At 47.5% G+C, this 13,670-nt stretch overlaps 1 protein-coding gene across 3 annotated transcripts in view; it reads left to right on the top strand.

Annotated features, from left to right (window-relative positions):
- The first annotated feature begins 1,457 nt into the window (after positions 1-1,457).
- Positions 1,458-13,670, top strand: part of AGAP3 (ArfGAP with GTPase domain, ankyrin repeat and PH domain 3) — a 164,554-nt gene continuing 152,341 nt past the window's right edge. For all 3 annotated transcript variants that reach the window (XM_062568600.1, XM_062568602.1, XM_062568601.1), the window contains exon 1: positions 1,458-1,799. In XM_062568600.1, the coding sequence (XP_062424584.1) occupies positions 1,529-1,799 (271 nt within the window). In that variant the 5' untranslated portion in view covers positions 1,458-1,528. The remainder of the gene's footprint in view (positions 1,800-13,670) is intronic.

Genomic DNA, 13,670 nt, shown 5'->3' with positions numbered 1-13,670 from the left:
CAGCTAGCTGTGTTTCAGCTTTTTGGTCTCCCTCATTATAATTTTTCATTTAATAATAATCATAATGATGTTTCATTTTAACAAACATTTTAATCATATTAAATTTCATTTAATAATAATCATAAACCATAGTCTATGATCCTATTTTCTTCATTTCTCAGCCTTTGGGAAGATGCTGTCTGGTTTCTATTAACCTCCCTTGCTTCGCTGATGAGCAGGGTCAGCTCACGCTTGTGCTTTCACAAGGCCAGGCTGCAGGCACTAATGCTGTTTTCAGTATAATGAAAACACCATTGTAGGGATTTAATTTTCCTTATTGCCCTTTTTAGGTTGCTTTTAGCAATTGTGCGAAACTATGGTGTATTTTACTGTCTTTCATCCAAAGCAATGCCAGATATGAATACATTATGGACACTGCCGCGCTGTAAGAACCTGCGTTGCTGTGGCCAGCCCGTGGCTTCGGTTTACACGGCCCCTCACTTGCTGCATCGTGTCTGGCCCCCCAACCTCTATGACCTCTCCACATCCCCAGCCATCCTCATGAGGTGGCTGTCACAGTTCAGCTCTTCTCACAGAGCCATGCGAGAGCTGTATGGGAGATGCCAGGAGAAAGCATCACCAACACGATTCGTGCTGGAAGAGGTGGTGGAAAAGTTGCTAGTAAAGTTCCTCAAGCGACCTCAAACAGGTTACCCAGAGAGGTTGTGGAGTCTCCTGTGGAGATACTCAAAACCTGCCTGGACGTGATCCTGTGCAACATGCTGTAGGCGACCCTGCTGGAGCAGGAGGTTGGACTAGATGATCTCCAGAGGTCCCTTCCAACCGCAGCCATTCTGTGAGTCCGTGACTTCTTGGGACCAATCATGCTGAATAACTGGCATGGGGCCGTGTGGGGCCACGAACACAGCATGGGGCCGCGTGGGGCTGTGGGCATAGTGTGGGGCTGCGTGGGGCCATGAACACCGCATGGGGCTGTGTGGGACTGCAGGCACAGCGTGGGGCCGTGTGGGTCCAGGGCACGGTGTGGGGCTGCAGGCACAGCGTGGGGCCGTGTGGGTCCAGGACACGGTGTGGGGCTGGGCAGGACCGTGGGCGCGGCATGGGGCCGTGTGGGACCAGGGCACAACGTGGGGCCCAGAGGAACCGGGGCGCAGCGTGGGGCCGTGCCGGGCCCCGCCCCAGGCCGCAGCTGCCTCGCGGGGCCGCAGCGCCCTCGCCCGGCCCCGGCCCCGCCGCCCCCTCCCGGCCGGCCCCGGCCCCGGCCCCGGCCCCGGCCCCGGCCCCGGCCCCGGCCCCGGCCCCGGCCGCGCCGCCCCCCGGGCCGGTCCCGGCGGCGCTGGCGCTGACGCGGGCGGGGCGGGGCGGGCGGCGCGTGACGCGCTGCTGCCGCCGCCTCTGCTGCTGGCGGCGCGCGGCGGCGGGGGCGGCCGAGCCGAGCCGAGCCGGGCCGGGCCGGGCCAGGCAGCGCCGCCATGCAGCGGCTCCCGGCCGCCCCGCGCCGCTGATCGCCGCCGCCGCCCGCGCCGCCATGAACTTCCAGGGCGGGCCGGGGCAGAGCCCGCAGCAGCAGAGCCTGGCGGCGCCCGGCGGGCCGGTGCCGGTGCCGGGCCCCTCGGGGCCGCAGCCCGGCGGGCCGCCGCCGCCGCAGTTCGGCCTCTCCAACTCGGCGGCCATCCGCGCCGAGATCGGGCGCTTCGAGTCGGTGCACCCCAACATCTACGCCATCTACGACCTCATCGAGCGCGTGGAGGACCTGGCGCTGCAGAGCCAGATCCGCGAGCACGTCATCTCCATCGAGGGTGAGCCCGCGCCGCCCTTTGTGCCGCGGCCCGGCCCGGCCCGGCACGGCTCGGCGCGGCACGGCTCGGCGCGGCGCGGTCCGGCGGCAGCCCGGCCCGGCCCGGCCCGGCTCGGCGCGGCGCGGCGCGGTCCGGCGGCAGCCCGGCCCGGCTCGGCGCGGCGCGGTCCGGCGGCAGCCCGGCCCGGCTCGGCTCGGCGCGGCGCGGTCCGGCGGCAGCCCGGCCCGGCTCGGCGCGGCGCGGCGCGGTCCGGCGGCAGCCCGGCCCGGCCCGGCCCGGCTCGGCGCGGCGCGGCGCGGTCCGGCGGCAGCCCGGCCCGGCACGGCTCGGCTCGGCGCGGCGCGGCGCGGTCCGGCGGCCCGGCCCGGCCCGGCCCGGCAGCTGCGCGCGGCGCTCCGCGCTGTCGGCCGGCGGGCAGGCCCCGTTCGCCTCCGCCGGGGCTGGTCGGCGCTTGGACGCGGCCGAATCCATCAGGTGCCGGAGTCGGCTGCAGCGCGCCGAGAGCTGCAGTCTCGGGCCAGGGAGCCGCAGCAGAAAGACTGCGGTCGGCGGAGAAGGTGGGCCGGGCGGGAGAAGGATTTACGGCTCCGTACCGACGTGCGCTGGCGAGGCGGCCCGCTGCGTTCCCCCCTCGGCGGCTCCCGCGCCTGCCTCCGCTCGTCGAACGCTGCGGTGTCTGCAGCAGGGCTTTGCCCTTCAGCGGGAAAAGCTTTGGGGCCCCTGAGGCTCTCTGATCCTCCTAAGAAATTCTGCTTAGGCTTGGTGGGATGTTGAATGTTGTGTGCCCCTGCTGCGGTGGTGTTGTCTCTCCTTGGTTTTGGCACAGTGTTCGAGTCTTCTTCAGGTCTTCCTAACCCGTGTGAGAAACATCAGCACAGCTGCAGTGGTGCATGGAATCGTTTTTGGAGAGCCGTGGTTCCACTCGTCCATTCGGGCAGGGAGCTGTGTGCTGGCCCCTGCTGAACACCACCGGATCGGTCTGATGGCAGGGGCCATGTCACCCTGCCACCGCAGCATGTGGCATGTGATACTGCGTGGGTGGGATGGAGATCTGGGCCAGAATTCTTTCCTCGATGTTCTTCTCATGATGACTGCATCCCATCTCAATCTCTGGGTTCATTATTTTGGAAAGAAGAAAAATAAGAGAGGCTGTAATAGAAGTCTAAAAGATTGAATGGTTGCAGGGATATAGCTTAAGAATTTATGTTCCATCTGTCTTGCACTGCAAGAACAAAGGACACTCAACAGGATCAGGAGGAGGGAAATGTACAGCCAAAAAAAAAGTTTTGTTTTTTTTTTCTTTCCTCTTCTGTGAGAAATCTCACTCTGTGAGATTTCTTGCCACAGGAAGTCATTGAATAAATAGAATTTAATGAGATGAAGAAGGGATGGGATTTGTATGCGAGGTGGAGCACCAGGCGCTGGAACAGCCGACAGCAGTGTTAGCCCTGTGCCTTAGGGCTCCTGACGGCTTGTGGGAGAGGTCAGGATTACCCTCGCTGGGGGAAGGCTGTCAGCTGCTCTGGATTCCTGCACCTTCTTCTAGTGCTACTGATGCTGGTTGCAGTGGAAGACCTGGGGAAATGGGAGCCAGGAGCATGTTGTCTCTGATCCTGCTTGTATTCCCCATGTTATAGGACAGAGGAAACTACCAATCTGAAATCTTGCTCTGTGAAAACTGAGACTTAGGAGTTGCTTACAGTGCCATCTCTGCAGGCAAAGTACAGCCCACCTCCTCGGGGTCTTTGTGTGTCTTCCCTGCCCCTGACAACTTCCCTGGATGTGAACCTCCATCTCCCTCCGTTGCAGGGATTTATTGTAACCCCTTGCTGCTCCGCTCCGTTGTTCATGCTGCTGTGAGCCCCTCCCCATCTTCCTTTCTATTCTTACCTTTTTCTGCCTACCCGAGCAATGTCCTTCCAGATGTAAACATTTGTAAGCTGATGCATAAGCACATGGGTGTTTAGGTGTGTCTCTTAGCAACTTCACAGATTTTCTATAACATTTTGCATATTTTCTTCTACAGCTGAAAGGGAAGTGTGAAAACAAAATTCTTTCACATGCAACTGTAAATGGTCAGTGCTGCTTCAAGTCAGACGGCAGCTGTTTCGTTTAATCAGAAAGAGAGGCATCAAGAGTTACCACTGTAGTGGTAGGTGGTCATGGTGTAGCTCAGGATCACACAGGACCTGGTGACAGGGATGAGAGTCAGATGTCTTCTGGGGCTTTAAGCACACAACCAAACTGTCTTCAGGCTCTTTCCGGCCTTAATCTTTGCTGTCTTTCCAACTTCTGATATGAATTGAGCAGGAGTCCTACAGATTGTTACCTTCTTTGCTGCACTCTGTTTACCTGCTAGGTACTGAATTAGACAGTAATCCTGATGAAAGAAGCTCTCTGTTCATGCAGTTAAAAGCAATATATTAATAGATACACGTGAGAGGCTAAATTAACAGTGGGAAAAGACACAGATCAGTTCCTTTTTTGCAATGGCACCACAGTGTCCATGCTGTTTTACCCTCTGCTTCGAGCTGTGGCTTGCCATTGCTTCAGTGCAGGTGTGCACCTTCAGAACATATTGGCTGGTAGGAGGGGAAAAAACATTAGTGGAAGATGTATAGTATAGAAAAAGACTGTTTTTGTGGCTCATCCTGCAGACAGCACGGTGGAGATAGCGAGCAGGTATTTTGGTAGAGTGTTGTAGAGTAGTCCTAACTCACTGGTAGGGAACAAAGCTTTCTGCAGCAAGAAGTCCAGAAGGAATCTGTGGCCACGAGCCGGTGCAGCTTTTTCTGGGTTGAAAACTGAGATTTTGTTAGACTGTCACTGTGGGAGGAAGAGGGAAATCGTGCTTTATTTTGCTCTCCTCTCTTTAGTTCGAGCTTTATTTGAGATGCTGTGGTAAGAGCAAAGCCTGTTGGGCATGCAGGACTAAAGAACGGTATGGGTTTTGGCATGTAGCCAGAGCCAGATGAATCACAGGCAAGACAGGGTGATTTTTCGGTAGTTTTTAACCACCAAATTTGGGCAGATTTTCAGGGGGCTAGCAAAAAGCATTTCCTTCAGCCCAGGCTTGTTTGCTGAATTTCAGAGACTGCTGCAAGCTGTGGAGTTCTATAGAAGATTTTTATGCATGCATAAAACAAAATGATGTGCAACTTCATACTGTGGTTGCTACAACCCCTGCCTGGGATAAGGGTGGCCTGTAACTGTTTTACTCTGAAACAGAATATAGACAAGACTATATTAATAAAATTAGCAATTAGAATAGTAATTATAAAACTTTTCTGGTAAATGTGGATTTTCAGAAGTGACCAAAACGCAGATTTGAGGCAGAGAGAGTGGTGTGAGTGGTACAGAGAAGTACCTGTGGGCCAGGCTGGCAAAGGGATAGGTAGACTGTGGCTGTGAATGGAATAGAGTAACAGGAGTCAATGTGGACTGATGAACAGGAGAGATGGAGTCGTGAAGATGGAGAGAGGAAGTGCGAGGAGCTACAGTGGAAAGAGGGTCTTGGTGAGGCGCTAGGAAGATGGTTGTGCAAAGGCGTTGTGGTGCATGAGGTGACAGGGCCTCGGAGGGAGGAGGTGAGTGCAGTGAAGACATTAGGTGAGGTCCTTGGACAGAGCTTGCATGAAATGATTAGAAAACTTTTTGCTGATGTTAGTTTTTGTGTGTATGTCTTGCAGCTTGCTTAAAGGCTCAGTCGTTTGGGAAAAACTTGAAGAGAGTTGTCAGTTACGGTGAGAGGACTTGGTGGCAAGACAGCAGTAGCAAGAATCTTTCTGTTTGAATAAGGGTAGTTAAAGTTATACTGAGAGTTTTTTTTTTTCCCTTTATTGTCCTTTCACACCCCTATATTGCATTTCTAAGCTTGGTTTGGTTCCTTTTTACATTTTCAGACGAGTCTTGCCGAAGAGGGGCTTGTCTGGAAAAGCTTTCCTCCACATTTTTCTGCTATAAGGCCTCATATTTCTGATAGAAGCACAAGGTGAAAGAAGCTCTGGAGAATGGTCCACTGATAGCAGGTTGACTAGGTTAACTGTGAATCTGCATTTGGCTTGTACTGTGTGGAAATTAATGTTGAATGCTGGCTTTACATTGTTCCAATTTCCAGCTGTTTCACTGAGTTTAAGGCCAGAATGGTCTGCTGTTTTGTTGAATTTGAGGCCAGAATTCAGTACTGGATCACCTTATATGAACCTTTTCATACCAGGATTTTAGCTTTTTCCCAGTCAGCTAAATCTAAGGTGCCTGGTTAAGGCATATCTTTGGGAGAGGGTTACAGACTGAGTTTCCATAGTTTTTCCTCATTCTTAGTCATCTCACTATTATTAATTAGCACGTGCTTCTTGATTTAACTCCCTAAGATCCTGAGATCCTAGACTTTCTTTTATTTTTTTTTCCTCCTAAGAGTAAGTAGTCCTTTGGTACTAGGAATTTGTGTTTTTAGAGCCACTTGTACCAATTAATTAAGTCACTTTTCTGCTTCTTTTTTTATCAGCTAAACTGGTTGAGCTTTGTCAGTCATTTTATTCAGTTACAATACCATTTTTACAGCTCCATTCTGAATCCTTTTCTAATGTCTTTTAAAATGGGTTCCTGATGCTCTGACTTGCAAAGCAAAATACTGGGAAAGAATTGCCATTTGGTGCAGTTAGCTCACTGAGGAAAATATAAATGAAGTTAATTAGATCCCTCGTAGTTTCCTGTCTCTGGTTCTTGTGGAACCCTAGTTCTGCCAGATTTTGTGAAGGGTTCACCAGCATATCCTTGCTCAGCTGAATCAGACTCAAGTAAATTACACCCTTGGGGAAGGAAAGTGTTCTGCTTAGTTAGCGTTTTTTTTTTCCTGCTAATTCCATGACCTCTGAAGAATTGTTCTGTTTATGTGTGCCTGTAAATTCCCAACACTTTGGAAACCACAAGGAATGGCAGAAGAGGCAGAGGGTGAGTGGAAAGAACTTTGCTCAGTATATCCTATAAGAGCAGTTCATGTTAGGGAAGTCAGTACACCTCCACTCCCCAGGCTGGAGCTGGGTGTCCTAGGCAGTGCTTAGCTTTTGAAGTATTGGCACTTTTGTTTGTCTGGTCAGGTCAGGACTGCTCTGTCACCATAGTCTTGTGCTTTGCTGGAAACTAAGTGCAGAGGAGCTCAAAAGACCGCAGAAAGGGAAAGATCAAGAAACCATTCTGATTGTATGTTTTTTTTCTGTGCATGTGGGAGGTACTGGAGTTTTAGAGCAAAGACACAAGCACCAGGGAGACTCCTAAGGTTGCTTTGGAGTGCTGTTTGTGCTACCTTGTATGCTAGCAAAGAAAGGTCCTAGATCCTCTAATGTACTGAATGTCCTTGACTGGCAGAGAAATCAGCAGGACTGCAGCTGCTCAGCCTCTTGCAGAAGGGATTTCTGCCTTGAGTAGCATGAGCAGAAAGAGCTCAATTGAGAGAAAACGGGGAGCAGGTTCTGGTGCAAGGGGAGAACCTCGTCCTGCAGCAATGCCAGGCAGAGCAGAAGCAGCCTGAGGAAGAAGGGGTCAGAGGGCACTGTGGCACATTAGGTGCTGTAGCACACTTTGCATACATGCACTATTTTTATGAAATTTCGTACTGTGGCCCCAATCATCTGGAGTTGCATTTGGCAGATGCTATGCACAGATGGGAGATATGACACTTACCTCGCAGAGCATAAAACTCAAAATCAAGGTCTTGTGGAAGAGCTGGAAAATCAGAAAAAGAAATTGTTTGATGCTCTGATAGACAGGAGTTGGGAGAGATGAAACTATAGCAGCAAGACTGGAGGATGATCTTAATAGCTGATGACTGAGTAGGAAGAAGTTACAGGTGTCATAGTGACAGAAAAAAAGGTTTCTGGTGCTGATGATCAAGAATTTTGACAGTGTGGATAAAGAGAAAAAGATAGGACATGGAAGTATGCTGCAGAGAAAGAATGAGATTGAGATATGGCCTATGTGAGAACAGCAGAGAATATTTCTGTAGCTGCAATTTTACAATTACTTTCTTTAATCCAACACAAGTGTGGTTTACTGATAGAAGGGGCAGTATGAATTTTCTTACCTGTCTGTTCCTTGCCTCCGCTTCCTTTGCCAGCACTAGCATTTATATTGCTGCATGGTCAGCTGGATCAGGGAATTGCTGCATTAGAAACAAAGCTTTTTGTTTTGTTTCGATTGGTTCAATTTTCAGTTCCCCCTTGGGCTCATGATGTGATTGCATGAATGCCAGTGCTGACATAAGGGAGGAGATAAAAGTGTGTAGTCAGGGATGGATTTGAAGGCAAAATGGACCTAAATTCTGTTGATTTTAAACACGCGGGAGTCAGCTGGTTTGCAGCAAAAGTCTATTTATTCAGTGTCCTGACCATGACAGCAGCAAAAAATGAATGTCTGGAGAAAGTATAACAGTGTCCATCTACAGGATGTTTTCTCCATGCATTTTGCCAGGCTTAAGTGATTTGCAAAACAGGGCCTTCCTGAGCTAGTATGGTTTCTGCGTGTTTATTAATCCTTGGTGGACTTCTCTTGCCCAACTCGTTAAGTCTTCCTTGAACCAGCTTAAACTCTTAGTTTTAACAATTTCTGCCAGCAAGGAGTTTCACAGTTTAATTACACATAATATTTTGATTGTTTGGACACAATTCTACACCCTGACTGGCCCTCTAAGTACTAAAGTCTAGCTAACAGGCAGCTCTCTGGGTCTTTGTCTGAATAAGAAAGGCTACGATGATCCTACCTCTGACAGCTACCTCTGCATTTAGTGCAGGAGGGGGCCCTAGTTTTGGCCATGACCCTTGCTGGTAGATTTCTTCTTTGCTCATGCTAGGGTAGCTGGAGAATTGTCTGATGAGGACCCAGTAAGAAAAATTCAAGTGCAGTTTATCTTTGGAAATTGATAGTGTGAATAGTTGATCTTGTCATCTCCATTCAAAAGGTTTTCTGGAGTTCTTGGCAGAGTATATCTATTTTCTGTCATATGTGTAGAGCCCTCTGGAGTCTTGGACGGTTTCTGGACTCTCAGCTTATGTGAAGTTTTGTCAAGATGAGAAATAAATGCATTTGTGAATCCAAGCTGACTAGTCAAAGTTGATGATAGAACTTTTGGTTCATATGGGCAGCCAAACTTGATTTAAATGTTGTCTACTCTGGACCTTCAACTTTGTATCCAGATGGGTTGGCTGACATGAAATAGATCCCTCATCAGAAGCAGACACTGGAGAAGGTTGGATGTTCTTGCTGCCCTTAGGCAGTAGGGTAGCAGCCATTTGACTGTCAGTGCAAGCTGGAGCTACACTTGCCATCTTCTCTCTTAGTCGGCAATGAATGTAAGATGGGTGTGGGCAGTGAGTTTCAAAGGAAGAAGCATCAGGCTGAAAGACTGGAACGTAAGCCTAGCCATGAGAAATTGAGAGATGCAAGACCTGCCCAAGTAACTTGCCCATGGATGCAGCTTTTAGCCTTGACTGGCACCTAATTCGTACCTTTGTGCTTCCTATTCTGTGCCTTGCTGGGCAGTAGTGCTTTTAGTCTGATCGTCCTACCTTGGCATCCATTTTTTTTTAAATCTTCCTCCAAGTCTTTCTGCAAGTCACAGCCTTCCCTGTAGCAGCTGCATAGAATGAGCAAACTGCATGTGTGTTCTATTTTTGCGTAGTGTCCTGCATGAAAATAGTGTTTTTTGATTTCCTTCTGCCCTTTTCATGCAATGCTCCAGGCATCACTGTAACACTGAAGCTAAGGGTTTGCACGTTCGCGTAGATTTTCTGAAGTGTGATAGGCGAAGAGTCTTCCAAGGTGGAAAGGCTAAAAACTGACATAAGTTTAGCATGCTATCCTACTGAAGTGAGGTTTGCGTGATAAAGCCTTGTGTTTCTGCATTTGCTTGCTCCTTCTACCCCAGTAACTTTCAAACAGATCGTCCAGTTTCAACCAACCTGTCAGAACCCTGCTGTTTCAAATTCATATACATTCCTAGAAAATAGATAGCTGGGTCACTTTCCTCTGTGCAGTTATTGCCACACTGAGGAAAAGCTGTGGCATCAGTGTAAAACCTGAATACAGGACACAGGGTTCTGAAAAAAAGGGTCCATTCGTCCTGCCGTCATAAGGTTGCTTACTGAATGAAAGCCAGGTTGTGCTTTGATTTCTCATTCACAAATAAAAGTTCCCACTTCTTCTGCTGGGAAGCAAATATCTTGTGCAGCAGGGAGCTGGGCAGCGTGCAAAGGGCATGGTATGCATTGGGTGTCTTAGCAGAGATGAGAATGGTGGCAGGAGAACGGTTGTAGAGAAACCACCTGGCTCCCAGTGGTGCAGTGGAATCTGTGATCCTGAAATCCTGGATCCAAGGGCATGTGTGGAGACCCACATAGCTGGTAAAGCAATATATGAAATTCATAACAGGGAGCATGCAGAGGTCATTGGAAAATAGGTGAGTAGATATTGTCCTTTCTATTGCACAGTGCGTGGCTGGGGAATCTCCAGGATGTTTGCATCTGACCTGAATGGTGCTCTACCATGAGACTGCATCTCAGCATTGCAGCTTCTGGCTTGTGTGACTCATTCCAGAAGCTTTTGCCCTAGGTTATGTTTGATAGCTTGTTCTTTACATGTAATCTGTGGGGTGATGAAATCTACTCAGTCTTTGAGAGCACTGCACCTAAGTTGTTAACTAACTGGTTGCTGACTGCTGTATCTGAAATTCTAGTCTTGTAAATGCTGTAGACCTGGAGGGCTGGGAGCCATTCATTTCAGGTTTTTCTTCTCATATCTATCTCGTATCTGAGTTGCTGCAATAGGTAATGTGGATTGTTAGATCCTGACACTTGTTCCCTGTAGCGTGCTTATTTGCTCACTTGCGTCCTGCTGTTGTTTTTCGGGGCTGCTTTTAATATTTGGCCCAGCAGTGCAACCTGTGCTTAATTAAGAGGGGTTTAACTTTTTAGATAAGCCTCTAGTGATGTACATCTTTTCATCATCTCTAGATGAGTGAATGGTGGTGAATGGAGTGTGAATCTGTGAATGAACAGATTCCTAGCTGGGAATTCCCCAAGTGAGTAGTCATGGTTGGTGTTCTCCCGCAGAGCACTATTCTGTGCTGCAAGGCTGAAGGCATGAGGATACTTTTGTTTGGGATCAATTAGGTGTGATTCTACTTCTTTTGTTACTGTTTTTTCATTATAGTCTCACCATTAAGTTTCTCCTATAGTAGATGCTGTGAAAACGCAGACCACAAAGAGTGGGACAGCATGGTGCATCATGGACACTGGCTTAATGTGGCAGTTGTCTACCTGGAGATGGTTTTGATGTTTCTGGTGAGTACAGAGGCACAGTAGAGCTTTAAGGAGCAATTTGAAAGAGGATAATAAAGCAGATTCAGGTTGTTTACAGAAAGTGCTTTTCAAAGATGAAGTACAAATGAGAGAAAATAGTGCAGTGTTTACTGGAAATTTAACAACTGGGAAATGGAGATTGCTGTCATGGTTTGGGAGGGAGAAGAGGCACCATTTCTGTAGTGAGGGAAAGCTAGTTGTTAGTATATGAGTAGTTTGGGAAGGTTAAGATGAACAGCTTGCATTTGGTGTGACAGAAGAGGAGGACCCAGAGAAGGGATTCAAGAGAGGGCTGACCTCCTTAAGAAAAGAGAGGTTAGGGAAATAATTTTAGCAGCAACATTCTGACTAAATATTGTTGAGGCAAGATTTTGTTTGTTCTAGACAAAATTTTTGGTGGGGGGAGGATGCTGTTGTAATTGGTGTAGAATGGAAGCCTATGGTCTTTGACTATGTGGGTAGGTAGGAAAGGCCATGTATCAGAGATTGCAACTCTTACAGCTCTGGTAGGGCTTAGGGACATCCTCAAAATTTGTATACAAAAAATTTGCAAATCAGGATTTGCAGAGACCAGGAGAGTTAGGACCATGAACCTTCTGTTCAAGGTAGCAGTGCCTGAAATGTGTCCTTGACACACAGGCAGGATGTAAGTGATATCCACAATCATTGAGCAATGAGGGCTTGAGGGAAGAGAGGACAAAGCTGAGATTAGTAAGATAATAAATAAATAATTCTCTTTTTGTCATATGTAGCTTGAGCTTGTGGTTACACACTTGAAAGTCTGGGAGGGAGAAATAAGCTGAGATTTCATTTTGGACAGAAGGCAGTCCAGGAATAGAAAGGCAGAACTATGAATCATCAGCATAGAGTTGAGAGATGATTTTGAATCAGCAAATAAAGCTAGCCAGAAGAAGCATGAAGGGAGAAAAGAAGGTGCTATGGACAGAGCCATGTGAGACACCTACAAACCATAGCAGAAACTGTGAAGGGTGAGGACAGTCTTTTTGAGGCTGGTGAAAGCAGCAGTAGAGAGCTAGGAAGAGAACCAAAAGAAGAAAAGAATTGTGGAGGCCACAGATGGCAAGATGTCATGGCCAGTTGTGTTCCTGAAGATGAAGTTGGCAGAATCCAGAAAACCATAGAATCTGAACTTAGGTGAGGAATAACATTGTAGAATTATAGAAAAAATATGACAAGGAAGGCAATGAGAGATCGCTTATGCTGTCTTTCTGCCCAGAATCAAGAAGTCTATTGTTCGTGACAAATGTTTGTTCAAGCAGTTTTTAAAAGACTGTCAGTGACAGTGTACCTAAAGCCTCCCCAGGAAATCTGTTCCAGTGTTTAACTATGCTCTTCCTTAGAGAGTCTTTCCTGATGTCAAACCTGAATCCTTTTTGCTCCCAATTTTAGCCAGTCATCAAAACCAAGGAAAACAGATTGTTCCCTTTCTCTTTGCAACAACTTCTTCTGTATTTGAAAGGTATTATGGAATCTTCTCTTTAGTCTTCACTTCAGGTCTTTCCTTGTACATCACATTTTCTGGTCTCTGTTCACCTTCATGATCCTCTTAACACTCTCCAGTTGATCACGTCCCTCTTGAAGTGTGGTACTCAAAGCCGGATCCAACACTCCAGCCAAGACTATACCAATGCAGGGAAGATCACAGGGCAGGACTTCTTGCATAGATTTATCTCTGTTCATACGATTCAACACGGTGGGTACCTTTTCTCAGAAATGTTCGTACTGTGCATTCCTGTTGGCTTATGATCTGCTTTAAACCCCAGATCCTTTTATGAAGAATTGCTGACTAATCAATTGCTTTCTGTCCTGTTCTTGTGCAACTGATTAATCTTGCCTATGTGTAGACCCTTATGATTGTCCCTTTGGAATTCAATCCTTTTAGATAGTTTCTCCTGTTTGACAAAGCCATTTAGGATTCTAATCCTTGCATTTCCTCTTAGTTTCATGGCATCTGCAAATTTAATAAGTATACGAATACACGTCTGGCTTGTTAATATGACCATTGAAAAGAGCTTAGCCTAGAAGAAGCCTTTCCCAATCAAAGGAGATTTTTTTTTTTTTTGAAAATTTATGGCCATGTTTGATGAATATTCTCAGTATGGTTATCTAATCAGTATTGTGCTCAGCCTATAATAACTTTATTGTTTGAAAATATGATTTTGAAAATATTATATGAAAATGTCAGAAATTAACTGAAAAAATTGAAAATATAATAAGATTTATTTGGAATGTTGAAAGTATGATATGAAACAGTGTCAGAAGCTTTGCTTAACATGTAACATCTGCTTCTCCACTGTCCTGAAGGTGTGCTACCATATTGAAGAAGGAACTGAAATTGATTAGACATAATTTGTTCTTAATAAATCTTGCATCGTCTTCTAGGAACTTAGTTTGTTGTTATCTGTGCAGATTTTAAAAAACTTTTTAAATTAGTGATTGATCTCAGAGTTCTTAGCTTCTCTATTTTTTCATTTTTAAAAGTAGACAGTACTTTTGCCAT

This window comes from Rhea pennata, chromosome 2 (genome assembly GCF_028389875.1).
Source record: "Rhea pennata isolate bPtePen1 chromosome 2, bPtePen1.pri, whole genome shotgun sequence".
NCBI lineage: Eukaryota > Metazoa > Chordata > Aves > Rheiformes > Rheidae > Rhea > Rhea pennata.
The sequence above is the reverse complement of the archived record's forward strand: the minus strand, read 5'-3'. Positions and strand labels throughout refer to the sequence as shown.